At 39.9% G+C, this 14,403-nt stretch overlaps 1 protein-coding gene across 1 annotated transcript in view; it reads right to left on the reverse strand.

Annotated features, from left to right (window-relative positions):
- The window catches only part of LOC134344356 (cullin-1), a 128,827-nt gene that overhangs the window by 78,738 nt on the left and 35,686 nt on the right, over positions 1-14,403 (reverse strand). Inside the window, exons 3-4 of the mRNA XM_063044004.1 lie at positions 8,720-8,894; positions 1,912-2,079 (exon numbers count right to left, since the gene is read on the reverse strand). Of these exons, the coding sequence (XP_062900074.1) occupies positions 1,912-2,079; positions 8,720-8,894 (343 nt within the window). The remainder of the gene's footprint in view (positions 1-1,911; positions 2,080-8,719; positions 8,895-14,403) is intronic.

The following is a 14,403-nucleotide window of genomic DNA, read 5'->3' on the forward strand; positions in this document are numbered from 1 at the left end:
CTTATTGATTACAGCTCAGTGTTCAACACCATCATCCCTTCAGTGTTTATCAAAAAACCTGTCCCCCTCTCTGCAATTGGATTCTTGATGTCCTCATCGGAGGACCAAAGTCAATGCGGATTGGTAGTAACATCTCCTCCTCACAGGCACATCTAGTGATCTGTGCTCAGTGTACTGCTCTATTCTCTCTACCTTCATGACTGTGTGGTTAGGCACAGCTCAAACACAGTTATAAATTTGATGATAACACCACTGTTATTGGCATAAACTATGATGGCAACAAGGCGGCATACAGGAGCAAGATGGGTCAGCTAGTTGAGTAGTGTTGCAACAACAACCTTGCACTTGATATCAGCAAGACTAAGGAATTAATCGTGGATTTCAGTAAGGGGATGTCAGGAGAACACATACCAATCCTCAATAGATGGGTCAACAGTAGTAAGAGTGAGCTTCAAATTCCTGGGCATCAACATCTCAGAGGACCTATCCTGCATATTAATGCAATCAGGAAGAAGGCACACTAGTGCCTACACTTCATTTGGTGTTTGAGGAGATTTGGCATATGACATAGACAGCATTCAGACTGGTTGCATCATCACCACCCGGTTTGCAGGTTCCAATGCACAGGATCAAAGGAGACTGCAGAGGGTTGTACGCTCAGCCGGCTTCATCATGGACATGAGCCTCCCTATCTACAAGGAGATCTTCAAGAGGCAGCACCCCAAGAAACAGCATCAATCATTAAAGACTCTCACCATCCCAGACATGCCCTCTTCTCATTACAAGCGTCAGGGAGCAACAGGATCCTGAAGACCCACACTCAATGTTTTAGGGGCAGCTTCTTCCCTCTCCCATCAGGTTTCTAAATAGTTCATAAACACTACCTCACTACTTCTCTTTTGCACTATTTATTTATTGTAACATGTTGTAATTTTTCATGTCTTTCACTGTACTGCTGCCACAAAACAACAAATTTCATGACATGAGTCAGCAATCTGATTCCAATGCACAATTCCTGCCATCATTAGTCAGGGTTCAGAATACCCGAGCAGGAGCATTATAACTTTATAAAACATAGGTTAGGCCACAAATTACAATTCCTCATATAGGACGTAAATATGCTAGGGAGTATACAAAACATGCACAGATGAAGCATTTTAAATATGAGGAGAGACTGGATAGGCTGGCCTTGTTTTACTGGAAGCAAAGGAGGATCGGGATAGGAGGGAGAAGTACCTGACACAGGCATACATAATTAAGAGAGGTGTGTATGCATTATAAAAACTTTTTCCTATAGCAAAATTATCTAAAACTAGAGGACATGGGTTTATGGTAAAAGGTGAACTTTAGAGGGATCTATGGAATAACTTCATCACAGATAGTTGGGATCTGGAACAAACTGCCTGACAGGTTGCAAATGCTATATTATCAGAACATTTGATAATTATCTGGTTGAGCATTTGAATAGCCAATGCAGAGAAACCTATATATTAAATGCTAGTAAATGGGATTAGTATACGTGGGTACTTGATGTTCAGCATGGATAGTGAGCTGAAAGGCCTCTTTCAGAGCTGTATAACTCCACAACTAAATCAAACTTTAGTGCATTACAAATCCGTGCTTCTTGATATGCAATAGAACTTGTACACATTACAATGGTTGAGATAAGGGTTCGTGCAAAGCATTTCTTCAATTCTGAAAATATGTGGGGTGGAGTTGCAAGAGCAAAGTAAATTGTCACACAATGTTCAAGAATAACCAGTTCTTAGAGGCAATACAAGAGAATGTTGCTGTACTTATCATTTTAAATTTACTATATTCTTTCGCGTGCAAAGCATGCATTGACAGAGAATTTAATACATGTTAACTAAACTGAACAATGTAAAACAAATAAAATTGTTTGTTTCTTACTGAATATATTTCATAAATTCCTTTACGTCCTTCATCACATTCACGGCGGACCCAATGTCGATTGAGGTAGGCACAGATTCCATTCAATACTTTACTAGAAAACCTGTAATCTTCCCACTGCTGGGTATAAAATTTCAAAACACTTTCATCCATCAAATCTTCACCATCCTAGGGGAGGAAAATGTAAAAATTATTCCCTTTTGTAATTGACAATTAGACAGGTAGAGGAGCATGGGAAGAATGCAATTTAACAGTTAGCAAATACGATTCAATTTTACAATTTATATCATACTGAGCTGCTACTTCCTACAAACAACTCATGAGTCATCTTATTGTCAGCTAATTACTAATAAAGTTTTCAGCCTGAATAAATTACTTTTTCACTAAAAGGTCACAACAATCACTTAATAATATGCATAAATAAGAGCCTATAAAGTAACGGTAAGAATAGGCTAATCGGCATCTCAAATTTGCTTAATCATTAAATAAAGTCAAAGCTGATGTGAATGCAACCTCGAATCTGCGCTTTATTCATCTACAGTCACTCTGCACTCTCTTATCAAGAACTAACCCACCTCTGCCTTAATGTCAAAACTCTTGTTTCCACCACACATTGAGGAAGTGGATTCCAAAAGGTCTCAAACCTCCCCAAAAAAGGTTTGTCTCATCTTTTGTTCTTAAAATTGATCCCTATTTCTAGTTTCTCCCATAAGAGAATCATCCATCCTGTCAAGGAACCCCAACACCTAAATCCATCAAAGTCAACTGGAGAACCTTTCGTTTGTCAAGTATTAAAATATTTAGATTTAAAATAATCATTATCCAGGCAACCAAATAACTGAGATATAACTTCTCCTGCAACTAATGAGGTAGGTACAGTGACCAAAAGACAATGTTTTTAGGAACAAAAGCAAATTTGACAATTCAATAGCCAATTGATATTGCCAAGGAAGTGTGCAGAACTATGTCATAAATAAAGAATCATTATCTCTAATCACATTTATTAATGTCTCACAGCCAGCAATTAGTAACACAAACACAACCATCTAACTGCTCCCATTAACACATCTGATCAGGCCTCACACTACCACAGATATTCCCTATGTCCTAGCCATCCTTCCCTTTAACATCTCTGCCACATATTTCTACCTTTCCCAGTTAAGGGTCTTTGAAGGAAGACTTAAAATGTTAACTGCTTCTTTTTCCATAGAACCTGTCTGACCTGCTTGGCTCTTGTGGTATTCTCTGTTCTTGTTTCAGATTTAAAGCATTTATCATTTGTTCAATTTTTTTTGATTGTGTGTTCTATATTGCCCAAGAAAAGTACAAAGAGCAATGAGTATCCATTTCCTAAAATAGCACTTAACACAGGCCTTTTGATATACAAGAACATAAAATTCCAGCAGGTAGAACTATGGGACCTGCTTAGACAGGGGGCCAAAGAGGGCAAGGAGCAGCGGGCCAAAGGGCCTGCTTTTGTACAGCATGGCACTATGAATTTAAGTGGAATCCACCTCAAAGTTTAATGTAAATTTATCAGCAAAGTATATATGTCACCATATACACTCGTGAGATTCATTTTCTTGTGAACATACTCAATAACTTTATAGAATATTAACCATAACAGAATCAATGAAAGACTGCATCAACTTGGGCGTTCAACCAGTATGCAAAAGACAACAAACTCTGCAAATACAAAAATAAATAATGGAATAAACAAATAAGCAATAAATATCAAGAACATGGGATGAAGAGTCCTTGAAGGTAATTCTGTTGGTTGTGACAGTCTCATGGCTGACAGCTAATACTTGTTCCTGAAGCTGATGGTGTGAGTCTCCTGTACCTTCTTCCTGATGGCAGCAATGGGAAGACGTCCTGCCTCGTCCCTGTGCCGAAGATGCCACGCCCCAGCAACTTCAATGACTACAGTCCAGTGGCATTGACCTCCCACATCATGAAGACCCTGGAGAGACTTGTTCTGGAGCTGCTCCGACCTATGGTCAGGCCACACTTAGATTCCCTCCAGTTCGCCTACCAGCCCCGACTAGGAGTTGAGGATGCCATTGTCTACCTGCTGAACCGTGTCTATGCCCACCTGCACAAGCCAGCGAGCACTGTGAGGGTCATGTTTCTTGACTTCTCCAGTGCGTTCAACACCATCCACCGTGCTCTGCTGGGGGAGAAGCTGACAGCGATGCAGGTGGATGCTTTCCTGGTGTCACGGACTCTCAATTACTTACTGGCAGACCACAGTACGTGTGCTTGCAACACTCTGAGTCTGACAGAGTGATCAGCAGCACTGGGGCTCCACAGGGGACTGTCTTGTCTCCCTTCTTCTTCACCATTTACACCTCGGACTTCAACTACTACACAGAGTCTTTGTCACATGGTGTGAGCAGAATTATCTGCAGCTTAATGTGAAGAAGACTAAGGAGCTGCTGGTAGACCTGAGGAGAGCTAAGGTACTGGTGACCCGTTTCCATCCAGGGGGTCAGTGTGGACATAGTAGAGGATTACAAATACCTGGGAATACGAATTGACAATAAACTGGACTGGTCAAAGAACACTGAGGCTGTCTACAAGAAGGGTCAGAGCCGTCTCTATTTCCTGAGGAGACTGAGGTCCTTTAACATCTGCCGGACGATGCTGAGGACGCTCTACGAGTCTGTGGTGGCCAGTGCGATCATGTTTGCTGTTGTGTGCTGGGGCAGCAGGCTGAGGGTAGCAGACACCAACAGAATCAACAAACTCATTTGCAAGGCCAGTGATGTTGTGGGGATGGAACTGGACTCTCTGATGGCGGTGTCTGAAAAGAGGATGCTGTCCAAGTTGCATGCCATCTTGGATAATGTCTTCCATCCACTACATAATGACTGGTTGGGCACAGGAGTACATTCAGCCAAACTCATTCCACCGAGATGCAACACAGAGCGTCATAGGAAGTCATTCCTGCCTGTGGCCATCAAACTTTACAACTCCTCCCTTGGACGGTCAGACACCCTGAGCCAATAGGCTGGTCCTGGACTTATTTCCTGGCATAATTTACATATTACTATTTAACTATTTATGGTTTTATTACTATTTAATTATTTATGGTGCAACTGTAACGAAAACCAATTTCCCCCTGGATCAATAAAGTATGACTATGACTGGAGCACATCCTGGGTAGTGGGGGTCTCTGATGATGGAGGCTGCTTTCCTGCAACAGTGTTACATGTAGGAGGGCTTTACCCAAGATGGACAAGGCCATATCCATTACTTTCTGTAGGATTTTCTATTCAAGGGCATTGGTGTTTCCATACCAGGCTGTGATGCAGCCAGCCAATCTATTCTCCACTGCACATTTATGGAAGACTTCACAAATGTCTTCCTACCTTGTTGAACCTATTTGCTAACTTTTGTGATATAGAAACATAGAAAATAGGTGCAGGAGTAGGCCATTCGGCCCTTCGAGCCTGCACCGCCATTTATTATGATCATGGCTGATCATCCAACTCAGAACCCCGCCCCAGCCTTCCCTCCATACCCCCTGACCCCTGTAGCCACAAGGGCCATATCTAACTCCCTCTTAAACATAGCCAATGAACTGGCCTCAACAGTTTGCTGTGGCAGAGAATTCCACAGATTCACCACTCTCTGTGTGAAGAAGTTTTTCCTAATCTCGGTCCTAAAAGGCTTCCCCTCTATCCTCAAACTGTGACACCTCGTTCTGGACTTCCCCAACATCGGGAACAATCTTCCTGCATCTAGCCTGTCCAATCCCTTTAGGATCTTATACGTTTCAATCAGATCCCCCCTCAATCTTCTAAATTCCAACGAGTACAAACCCAGTTCATCCAGTCTTTCTTCATATGAAAGTCCTGCCATCCCAGGAATCAATCTGGTGAACCTTCTTTGTACTCCCTCTATGGCAAAGATGTCTTTCCTCAGATTAGGGGACCAAAACTGCACACAATACTCCAGGTGTGGTCTCACCAAGGCCTTGTACAACTGCAGTAGTACCTCCCTGCTCCTGTACTCGAATCCTCTCGCTATAAATGCCAGCATACCATTCGCCTTTTTCACCGCCTGCTGTACCTGCATGCCCACTTTCAATGACTGCTGTATAATGACACCCAGGTCTCGTTGCACCTCCCCTTTTCCTAATCGGCCACCATTCAGATAATAATCTGTTTCCCTATTTTTGCCACCAAAGTGGATAACTTCACATTTATCCACATTAAATTGCATCTGCCATGAGTTTGCCCACTCACCCAACCTATCCAAGTCACCCTGCATTCTCTTAGCATCCTCCTCACTGCTAACACTGCCACCCAGCTTCATGTCATCCGCAAACTTGGAGATGCTGCATTTAATTCCCTCATCCAAGTCATTAATATATATTGTAAACAACTGGGGTCCCAACACTGAGCCTTGCGGTACCCCACTAGTCACCGCCTGCCATTCTGAAAAGGTCCCGTTTATTCCCACTCTTTGCTTCCTGTCTGCTAACCAATTCTCCACCCACACCAATACCTTACCCCCAATACAGTGTGCTTTAAGTTTGCACACTAATCTCCTGTGTGGGACCTTGTCAAAAGCCTTTTGAAAATCCAAATATACCACATCCACTGGTTCTCCCCTATCCACTCTACTAGTTACATCCTCAAAAAATTCTATGAGATTCGTCAGACATGATTTTCCTTTCACAAATCCATGCTGACTTTGTCCGATCATTTCACCGCTTTCCAAATGTGCTGTTATCACATCCTTGATAACTGACTCCAGCAGTTTCCCCACCACCGACGTTAGGCTAACCGGTCTATAATTCCCCAGTTTCTCTCACCCTCCTTTTTTAAAAAGTGGGGTTACATTAGCCACCCTCCAATCCTCAGGAACTAGTCCAGAATCTAACGAGTTTTGAAAAATTATCACTAATGCATCCACTATTTCTTGGGCTACTTCCTTAAGCACTCTAGGATGCAGACCATCTGGCCCTGGGGCGTTATCTGCCTTCAATCCCTTCAATTTACCTAACACCACTTCCCTACTAACATGTATTTCACTCAGTTCCTCCATCTCACTGGACCCTCTGTCCCTTACTATTTCTGGAAGATTATTTATGTCCTCCTTAGTGAAGACAGAACCAAAGTAATTATTCAATTGGTCTGCCATGTCCTTGCTCCCCATAATCAATTCACCTGTTTCTGTCTGCAGGGGACCTACATTTGTCTTTACCAGTCTTTTCCTTTTTACATATCTATAAAAGCTTTTACAGTCCGTTTTTATGTTCTCTGCCAGTTTTCTCTCATAATCTTTTTTCCCCTTCCTAATTAAGCCCTTTGTCCTCCTCTGCTGAACTCTGAATTTCTCCCAGTCCTCAGGTGAGCCACTTTCTCTGGCTAATTTGTATGCTACTTCTTTGGAATTGATACTATCCCTAATTTCTCTTGTCAGCCACGGGTGCACTACCTTCCTTGATTTATTCTTTTGCCAAACTGGGATGAACAATTGTTGTAGTTCATCCATGCAACCTTTAAATGCTTGCCATTGCATATCCACCGTCAATCCTTTAAGTGTCATTTGCCAGTCTATCTTAGCTAATTCACGTCTCATACCTTCAAAGTTACCCCTCTCTAAGTTCAGAACCTTTGTTTCTGAATTAACTATGTCACTCTCCATATTAATGAAGAATTCCACCATATTATGGTCACTCTTACCCAAGGGGCCTCTCACGACAAGATCGCTAATTAACCCTTCCTCATTGCTCAAAACCCAGTCCAGAATAGCCTGCTCTCTAGTTGGTTCCTTGACATGTTGGTTCAAAAAACCATCCCGCATACATTCCAAGAAATCCTCTTCCTCAGCACCTTTACCAATTTGGTTCACCCAGTCTACATGTAGATTGAAGTCACCCATTATCCATGCACAAAACACCTAGGCTCCTTTGTAGTATAGTAATCTACAATCTTTATTTAGTCAATAGTTTGCTTTTAGATTCCTTTTACTGAAGCGCATAACCCCACACTTGTCTACATTAACCAGTATTTGGCTAGTTTATGCCTGCTCACTCAACTTACCTATATCCTGTTAGAGTTCAAATATCGCAACGTGCCATCCTTCCCAGCCCCCCACCCCCGTTTATTTCTGGGCAATTGATTCCTTAAACCATTCCCCCTTCAGGTCATTAAATAAATCATAAATAACTGAGCCCCGAGAACGAATCCTTGGGGCGTTACATCTTTCCAGCCTGAAAAAGAGCCTTTTATTCCAATTGACTTCTGTGCAACAATTGATCATCAATCCATGCTCACACACTTTCCCCTTTTTTTTTGTGCACCAGCCTCTCCTGGCCAGTTCATGAAATATCTTCCGAAAATCCAAAAAATGCAATATATGCAGGTTCCCCTCTAACTATTCTGTTTGTTATATTCTCAAGGAACCATCGTAAATTTGTCAGGCATGATTTAACTTTCATAAAACCATTAACTTGTTTTAATTACATTAAACTTCTCTAAATGACATTTATAAGCTTCAGATGATTTGCAGAACTGTAGACTTCTACAATTTTTCTTTGGCTTATACTTCATCTATATACTGTGTTCATTTTATCAATTTCCAAACTATTAAAATCAAACAACAACTCCAGACTTCATTAGTCAGTAAGTGCTTCCAAATTAGAAGGCGATTATGGAGCAGTGGAAAAATGGTGCCTTCAGAGTGAACACGAGTAAATATCTGACAAATCAAGTTCTTTTTAAAATTACAAACTATCTGCTTGATTTATTTTTTTATATAACTGTAAGGCTTTACACGAAATCAGTCTTACCTTAAGAAGGTTTGTCAAATAATTTTTCAGAAATTCTTTTAAACGTTTGTAGAGTTCTAGCCCTACAAACTGGGCTCCCCCTGGGGTTTGGCCCTTCTGTTTTTTGGCAGCAGCTGTTCCTCCTCCCCGTGCTTGATTTGACTGGTGGACACTGGTACAATAGTTATAAACGTGACTGCAGTAGAGTTAAGGGCAGTAGAACAAGAAAGTTGCTTTACATCAATGAATCATACAATCGGTATGTTCAGTTGCTTTAATTTGTTCATTAACATTTAATGCACAAACAACCATATACAAATAAGCATTCATGGCAAACCTACATAACTCAAAAGCATTTAAATATTGTAAATACAAGAAAAGTACACCTGATAAGATGATCCTTAATTACATTTGAAATTAAGATTAAATGCAGATGTTTGTGAATTTACATTCCACCACACATAGGATGCCAAAATCTAAGACAATACATGGGCAAAACACCAAATAGTATTTTTTTTTAAAAAACACATTTGATAAAACTTACCATTGTTCTTCATTAATAGCTGAAATTTGTGAACAAATTTATATGATATATTCACCTAAAACTCATTCTGGATCTGAAAAGAAATTGAAAATCCCCAAACAAAACACCAAACCAATTAATTAACACACACAAAAACTGCTGGTGAACGCAGCAGGCCAGGCAGCATCTCCAGGAAGAGGTACTGTCGACGTTTCGGGCCGAGACCCTTCGTCAGAACTAACTGAAAGAAGAGATCAGTTAGTCCTAATGAAGGGTCTCAGCCCGAAACGTCGACTCTACCTCTTCCTATAGATGCTGCCTGGCCTGCTGCGTTCACCAGCATTTTTTTTAATGTGTGTTGCTTGAATTTCCAGCATCTGCAGATTTCCTCGTGTTTGCGGAACCAATTAACTTCTTTTAGCAATAAAGAATTCCATCATTATCCTAAAAGAGTAATGGTATTATTTACTGTTTAAAAAAAAACCCATCTTTACAACTTCATGACCAAACTGGGCAACTGTTCTTTTGAAAATGTACGGATAAAGTTATACAATTAGCCTCAAGAAATAATTTTTTATAATGATTAGAATTAACTATAAAAGATATCAGTTCAGAAATTTTGGGGTTATTTTGATAATTTAAAAGGTTACGCTATTCGTTTGCTATATTAATTTATATTAGTCAGGCAAATTCACCACTAAGTTTGCTGATTATTTTGCTTTCGAACTCCCAAGCAGAATGATTTATAACATATTATGCTTAGTTTAAAAGCTCAAATCATAAATGGTAATTACGTCAAAGACAGTTCAGAAGAGCTCTGAAGACCTATCCTGGGCCCAACATATTGATAAAATTACTAAGAGGACATGCCAGCGTTATATTTCATTAGGAATTTGAGGAGATCTGTTATGTCACAAAAGGAACTTGCATTTCAAATATCTAGTTTCATTTACGAAGAAAAGCTTACTAGAATTGCTGTTGTGTCACTGTTAATTACTGCACTAGCAATCTACAGAATTGGAGATATATTCAGCAGCTTTGGGCAATTTAAATTAATAACATTTTATCATAAAAACCCATCTAATTCAGAAAACTTGCTTTGAAAAGGAAATAATTTGGCCTTTATGCCTGATTATTAACTGACCACTGAGATGGCTTATGCAGCTACTTACTTATAACAATTCATTATCATATACAATATTAAGCTTAATATAGCTTAACAAATTTCACGATACATGCTGGTAATAATGACCCTGATTCTGATTCTCTGACAATCTGATATCCATCCAGATACAAGATTCATAAACTAAAAACACAAATCATAACAGAATGAGAGAAATCATTGAACTCTCAACTCATCTAGCACTTCCCTTGAGTCAAAAGGGAATGGATGACTTTGGTTTATACTTTTGCAAATTCAGAAACCAAAATGATCAGAACCACACCAAGTACCATATAAGAAAATCTTGAGGCTTGCACCCAAACTTGCAGAGAAGGCTCTCGGACTACCTAGCAATAACTGTATACAGTCCTTCTCGGAATCATACTGTAGGAAGATCAGAGACAAGAGGAGTAGTCTACTCGGCCCCTTGAGCCTGCTCTACTTTGGTTGCAAAACCCAAACCTTGCTTTAGGTTACATACGTTAGTTAGACACCATAATACCTCTAACTCCCTTGTAGTTCAAATACCTGGGAATCTCTGCTCAGAATATATTCAATGACTTCACCACCACAGATCTTTGGGATAGTGAATCCCAAAGAAATTCCTCATCTGTCTTAAAAGGGATAACAACATATTCTGAATTATGTTCTGTAGTTCTAGATACTCCCGCCCTGTCAACCCCTCTCAAATTTTGTGTTTCAAGATGTTCACCTCAGTCTTTGAAAGGCCAATAAGCATTAGCTAACCTCACAGTCTCTTCAAACATCAACACATTCATCCCAAGTGTCTACCTATTGTCTGCTTTGCATCCAGCAGCAAATACACACCTCTTTAAATTCAAAGACCAAAACAACGTGTATAGCACTCCAACAGGATGCTGACAAGACTGCAGAAAGATGACTTTACAACTTTATATTCTCTGATAACTTCTTGCTCATTCACTTAACGTACCTTTATACCTCACGATCAATACTTTGTTAAACCAAGTATTCAATTAATCGAAATGATCAGCAATAACTGGCTGAATATAATGAAAGCAAAACACTTTGATTCACAGTAAAATTCCTTCTGTGGTGTGAAACAACTGCCCTCCAAAACTAGCCATATCTCTGACCAAACTGTTCCACAAGAACTGCAGTGTTGGTATTCAATTAATACAACAACAAAAAACTGACTGGCTTTAAAAGCTGACAAATCCTATCCAGTCAATACCACCTAAATAACTTCTCATCAGCAATTTGATGGAAGATGCAGTTAATTGTGTCACAAGTAATGCCCATCACTGATATTTAGGATACGGAGGTGGCACAATGGTTAACTTCTTAGTTAATAACCCGGGCCAACAATTCAGGCTCCAGAACAAAATCCCACCATGGCAGATGAGGAATTTAAGACTGATAATAATTCGGGATTTTTAAAAAATCTAATGTAGTAACAAACTGGTTGAATAATATTCTTGAGGTTAAGAAACACGCCATCCTTATCAAGCCAGGATCAATGGTGCCCAGATCCAGAAAAATTTTTAATTAAAAAATCTGCCTAGACTACCAAGGTTAGGCCTCATCAAAGCTTTGGTCTACTCTAAACCATGACAAAAACCCCAACCCGAAATCAAGGAGTTCCAGTAAAAATGGTCTAATTAATGAATCTAGTTATTCAGCACCTTAAGTCTGTTTTGCCATTCAACACGATCATGGCTGTTGTACCTTGGAATCATTTTATCTGCCTTATCTTCACAACTTCAATTTCTCTGTATGAACATAATCCATGAATCAAACTTCCAAATCTGTCTGTGGCAGAAAATTCCAAAAAATTAAACACTCACTGAGTGAAGAGCTTTTTCTTCAATTCAGTCCCTTTTGAGACTGTGACCCTAATACTAGGCTCCTCATCCAACCTTATTGTGCCTATTCTTTTGGACATTTTAAGAATTCTATGTGCTTCAATGAAGTCACTTTTCATTTATTAAAGAGAATACAGGCTTAAATTTAAATTTACAATAAATAAATTTATTCCAGAAAGGCCTTGCTTGTTCAAATCTCTCTTCATTGACTGAAACTTAACCAGGCAATGCAAATAAATACAGAATCAACAGGATCATGTTGGGTGTTCAGTTCTCTGTAGTGAATGAATCACCTCCTGATTTCCCAGAGTCTTGCTACCATCTGGAAGACACAATCTGAATAAAGAGCCTGCCCAATTGGCATGTCATCTACCAGAATAAATGTTCATCCACTGGCTCCACTAACGGAGGCCACAACATGTACCAGTTACAATATGTATTGCAGTTCTTTGCCAAGCCTTCTCTGTCAGCATTTGCTAAGCAGTTATCTTCCATTAAAAAAAACCAGCACATTAAGTGCAAAGGAATACACCACTTACACATACCATCCTAACTTGGAAATGGAAATGTACAAAGGTTCATTTATTATCAAACTATACCACTCTGAAATTCTTCAATTCTCCGTACAGCCATGAAACCAAGAAAGAAAAGAAAGACAGTATGATCATCAACCCCCAAACCCCACCTCCCTAGAAAAAAAATGAACAAAAACGGAACAAGCACATCAACCCCCAAATCCCACCTTCGGACAAAAACCAAGCAAAATGAATTAGGCAAATCAACCCCCAAATCCATCCTCCCGCAAAAAAAACATCAACCAAATGGATTGGACATATCAACGCCTCCCCCTTAAATCCCTCTTCCTGCACTGTTGGGTCAAAAAAACATATCTTCCTACGTAAAGGACAGAGAGAGCTGGTTTATAACAAGGGAATGCAGATTACCATAAGCATCCACTTTCTTAACAGAAATAAATGTTAGCCTTATCAGTAACACATACATCCAGTGTATAAATGGTTATTTGTCAGAAATGGTTATTTGTCTCATCCTCCTGGGGGTTTTCGCCGCATACCAGACAATGTTTTAATACGGAGCTGCAAATGAAGTTGAACATCGTATAATCAGCGAAACTCCCCATTTTTGACTTTCTTCACATGGAAGAACAGGCCCATTCTTCCACGTAAAGGTGGTCATAAACGGTGAATTCATTGATAATTATACAAAGATGTCTGCACCAAAACAGATGAATTTTGCAACCGAGTGATCAATGGCAAAACCTGCAGTAGACAATGATGTGCAAGTGTCAGAAATTATCACTTCACTGATGTTTGAGAGCAGAATCATTGAACAATAACTAGACAAGATGCTGGGGGAAGAGAAAAAAAACAGGCAAAACCTGTGCAAAGAGAAACAAACAAAAAAATTTAGGTTAAAGCTGAAGAGGGCCTGCAATAGTAACTCCATTTTTCTTTTCACAGATGCTACCTGATGTTTCCAGCATCTTCTGCTTTTATTTCAGATTTCTAGCATCTGTAAGAGCCTCAAAGCACAGGAAAAATGTCAATGACGCTGCCTCCACACAATCTTCCAAATTCACTTGAAAAATAAGTAAACCAATGCTGGTGTTATATCCAAGGTCAACATCCACAGCAAAAGGACTATTTATTCTCATTCAGCTACTTTGGGCAAGTCACATCATTCACATGACCTCACCAGATTCCCAAAGCAGACACTCTATTCCCAAAGAGAGGAAAAGATTATAGATGTGCTCAAAGTTTCCTTGAGGTGCAAAATCTCCAACAATTCACAGGAACCCCCAGCCTACACCAGCTCGGTAGAGAAGAACCATTCAGATTTGTATAAACCAAATAGCTTGCCTTAACATGCAGCTAGATCTAATTCTAGAATGCACGTCATCAGTTCTACAAGTTGGGCGTTGCATGGCTCAATTGCCTTAGCTGTATCCACTACTGCAAGCCATGTTTTTATCACATTGAATACAGTCTCCTGGCCAGGATTCCCTAATGATGAGAATACAAGAAGGGAGCTTAGTATTTCAACCATTGCTGGTTGATCAGGCTTCTGATCTTGCCTTTCACACACATGCTGTTTACCAAGTATATGGTTCTGTTACGCAACATCAGTTTGACATTCCCTCTGACGGGTCTTTCGCATT

The sequence above is a fragment of the Mobula hypostoma genome, chromosome 3 (assembly GCF_963921235.1).
Source record: "Mobula hypostoma chromosome 3, sMobHyp1.1, whole genome shotgun sequence".
Taxonomy (NCBI): Eukaryota; Metazoa; Chordata; class Chondrichthyes; order Myliobatiformes; family Myliobatidae; genus Mobula; species Mobula hypostoma.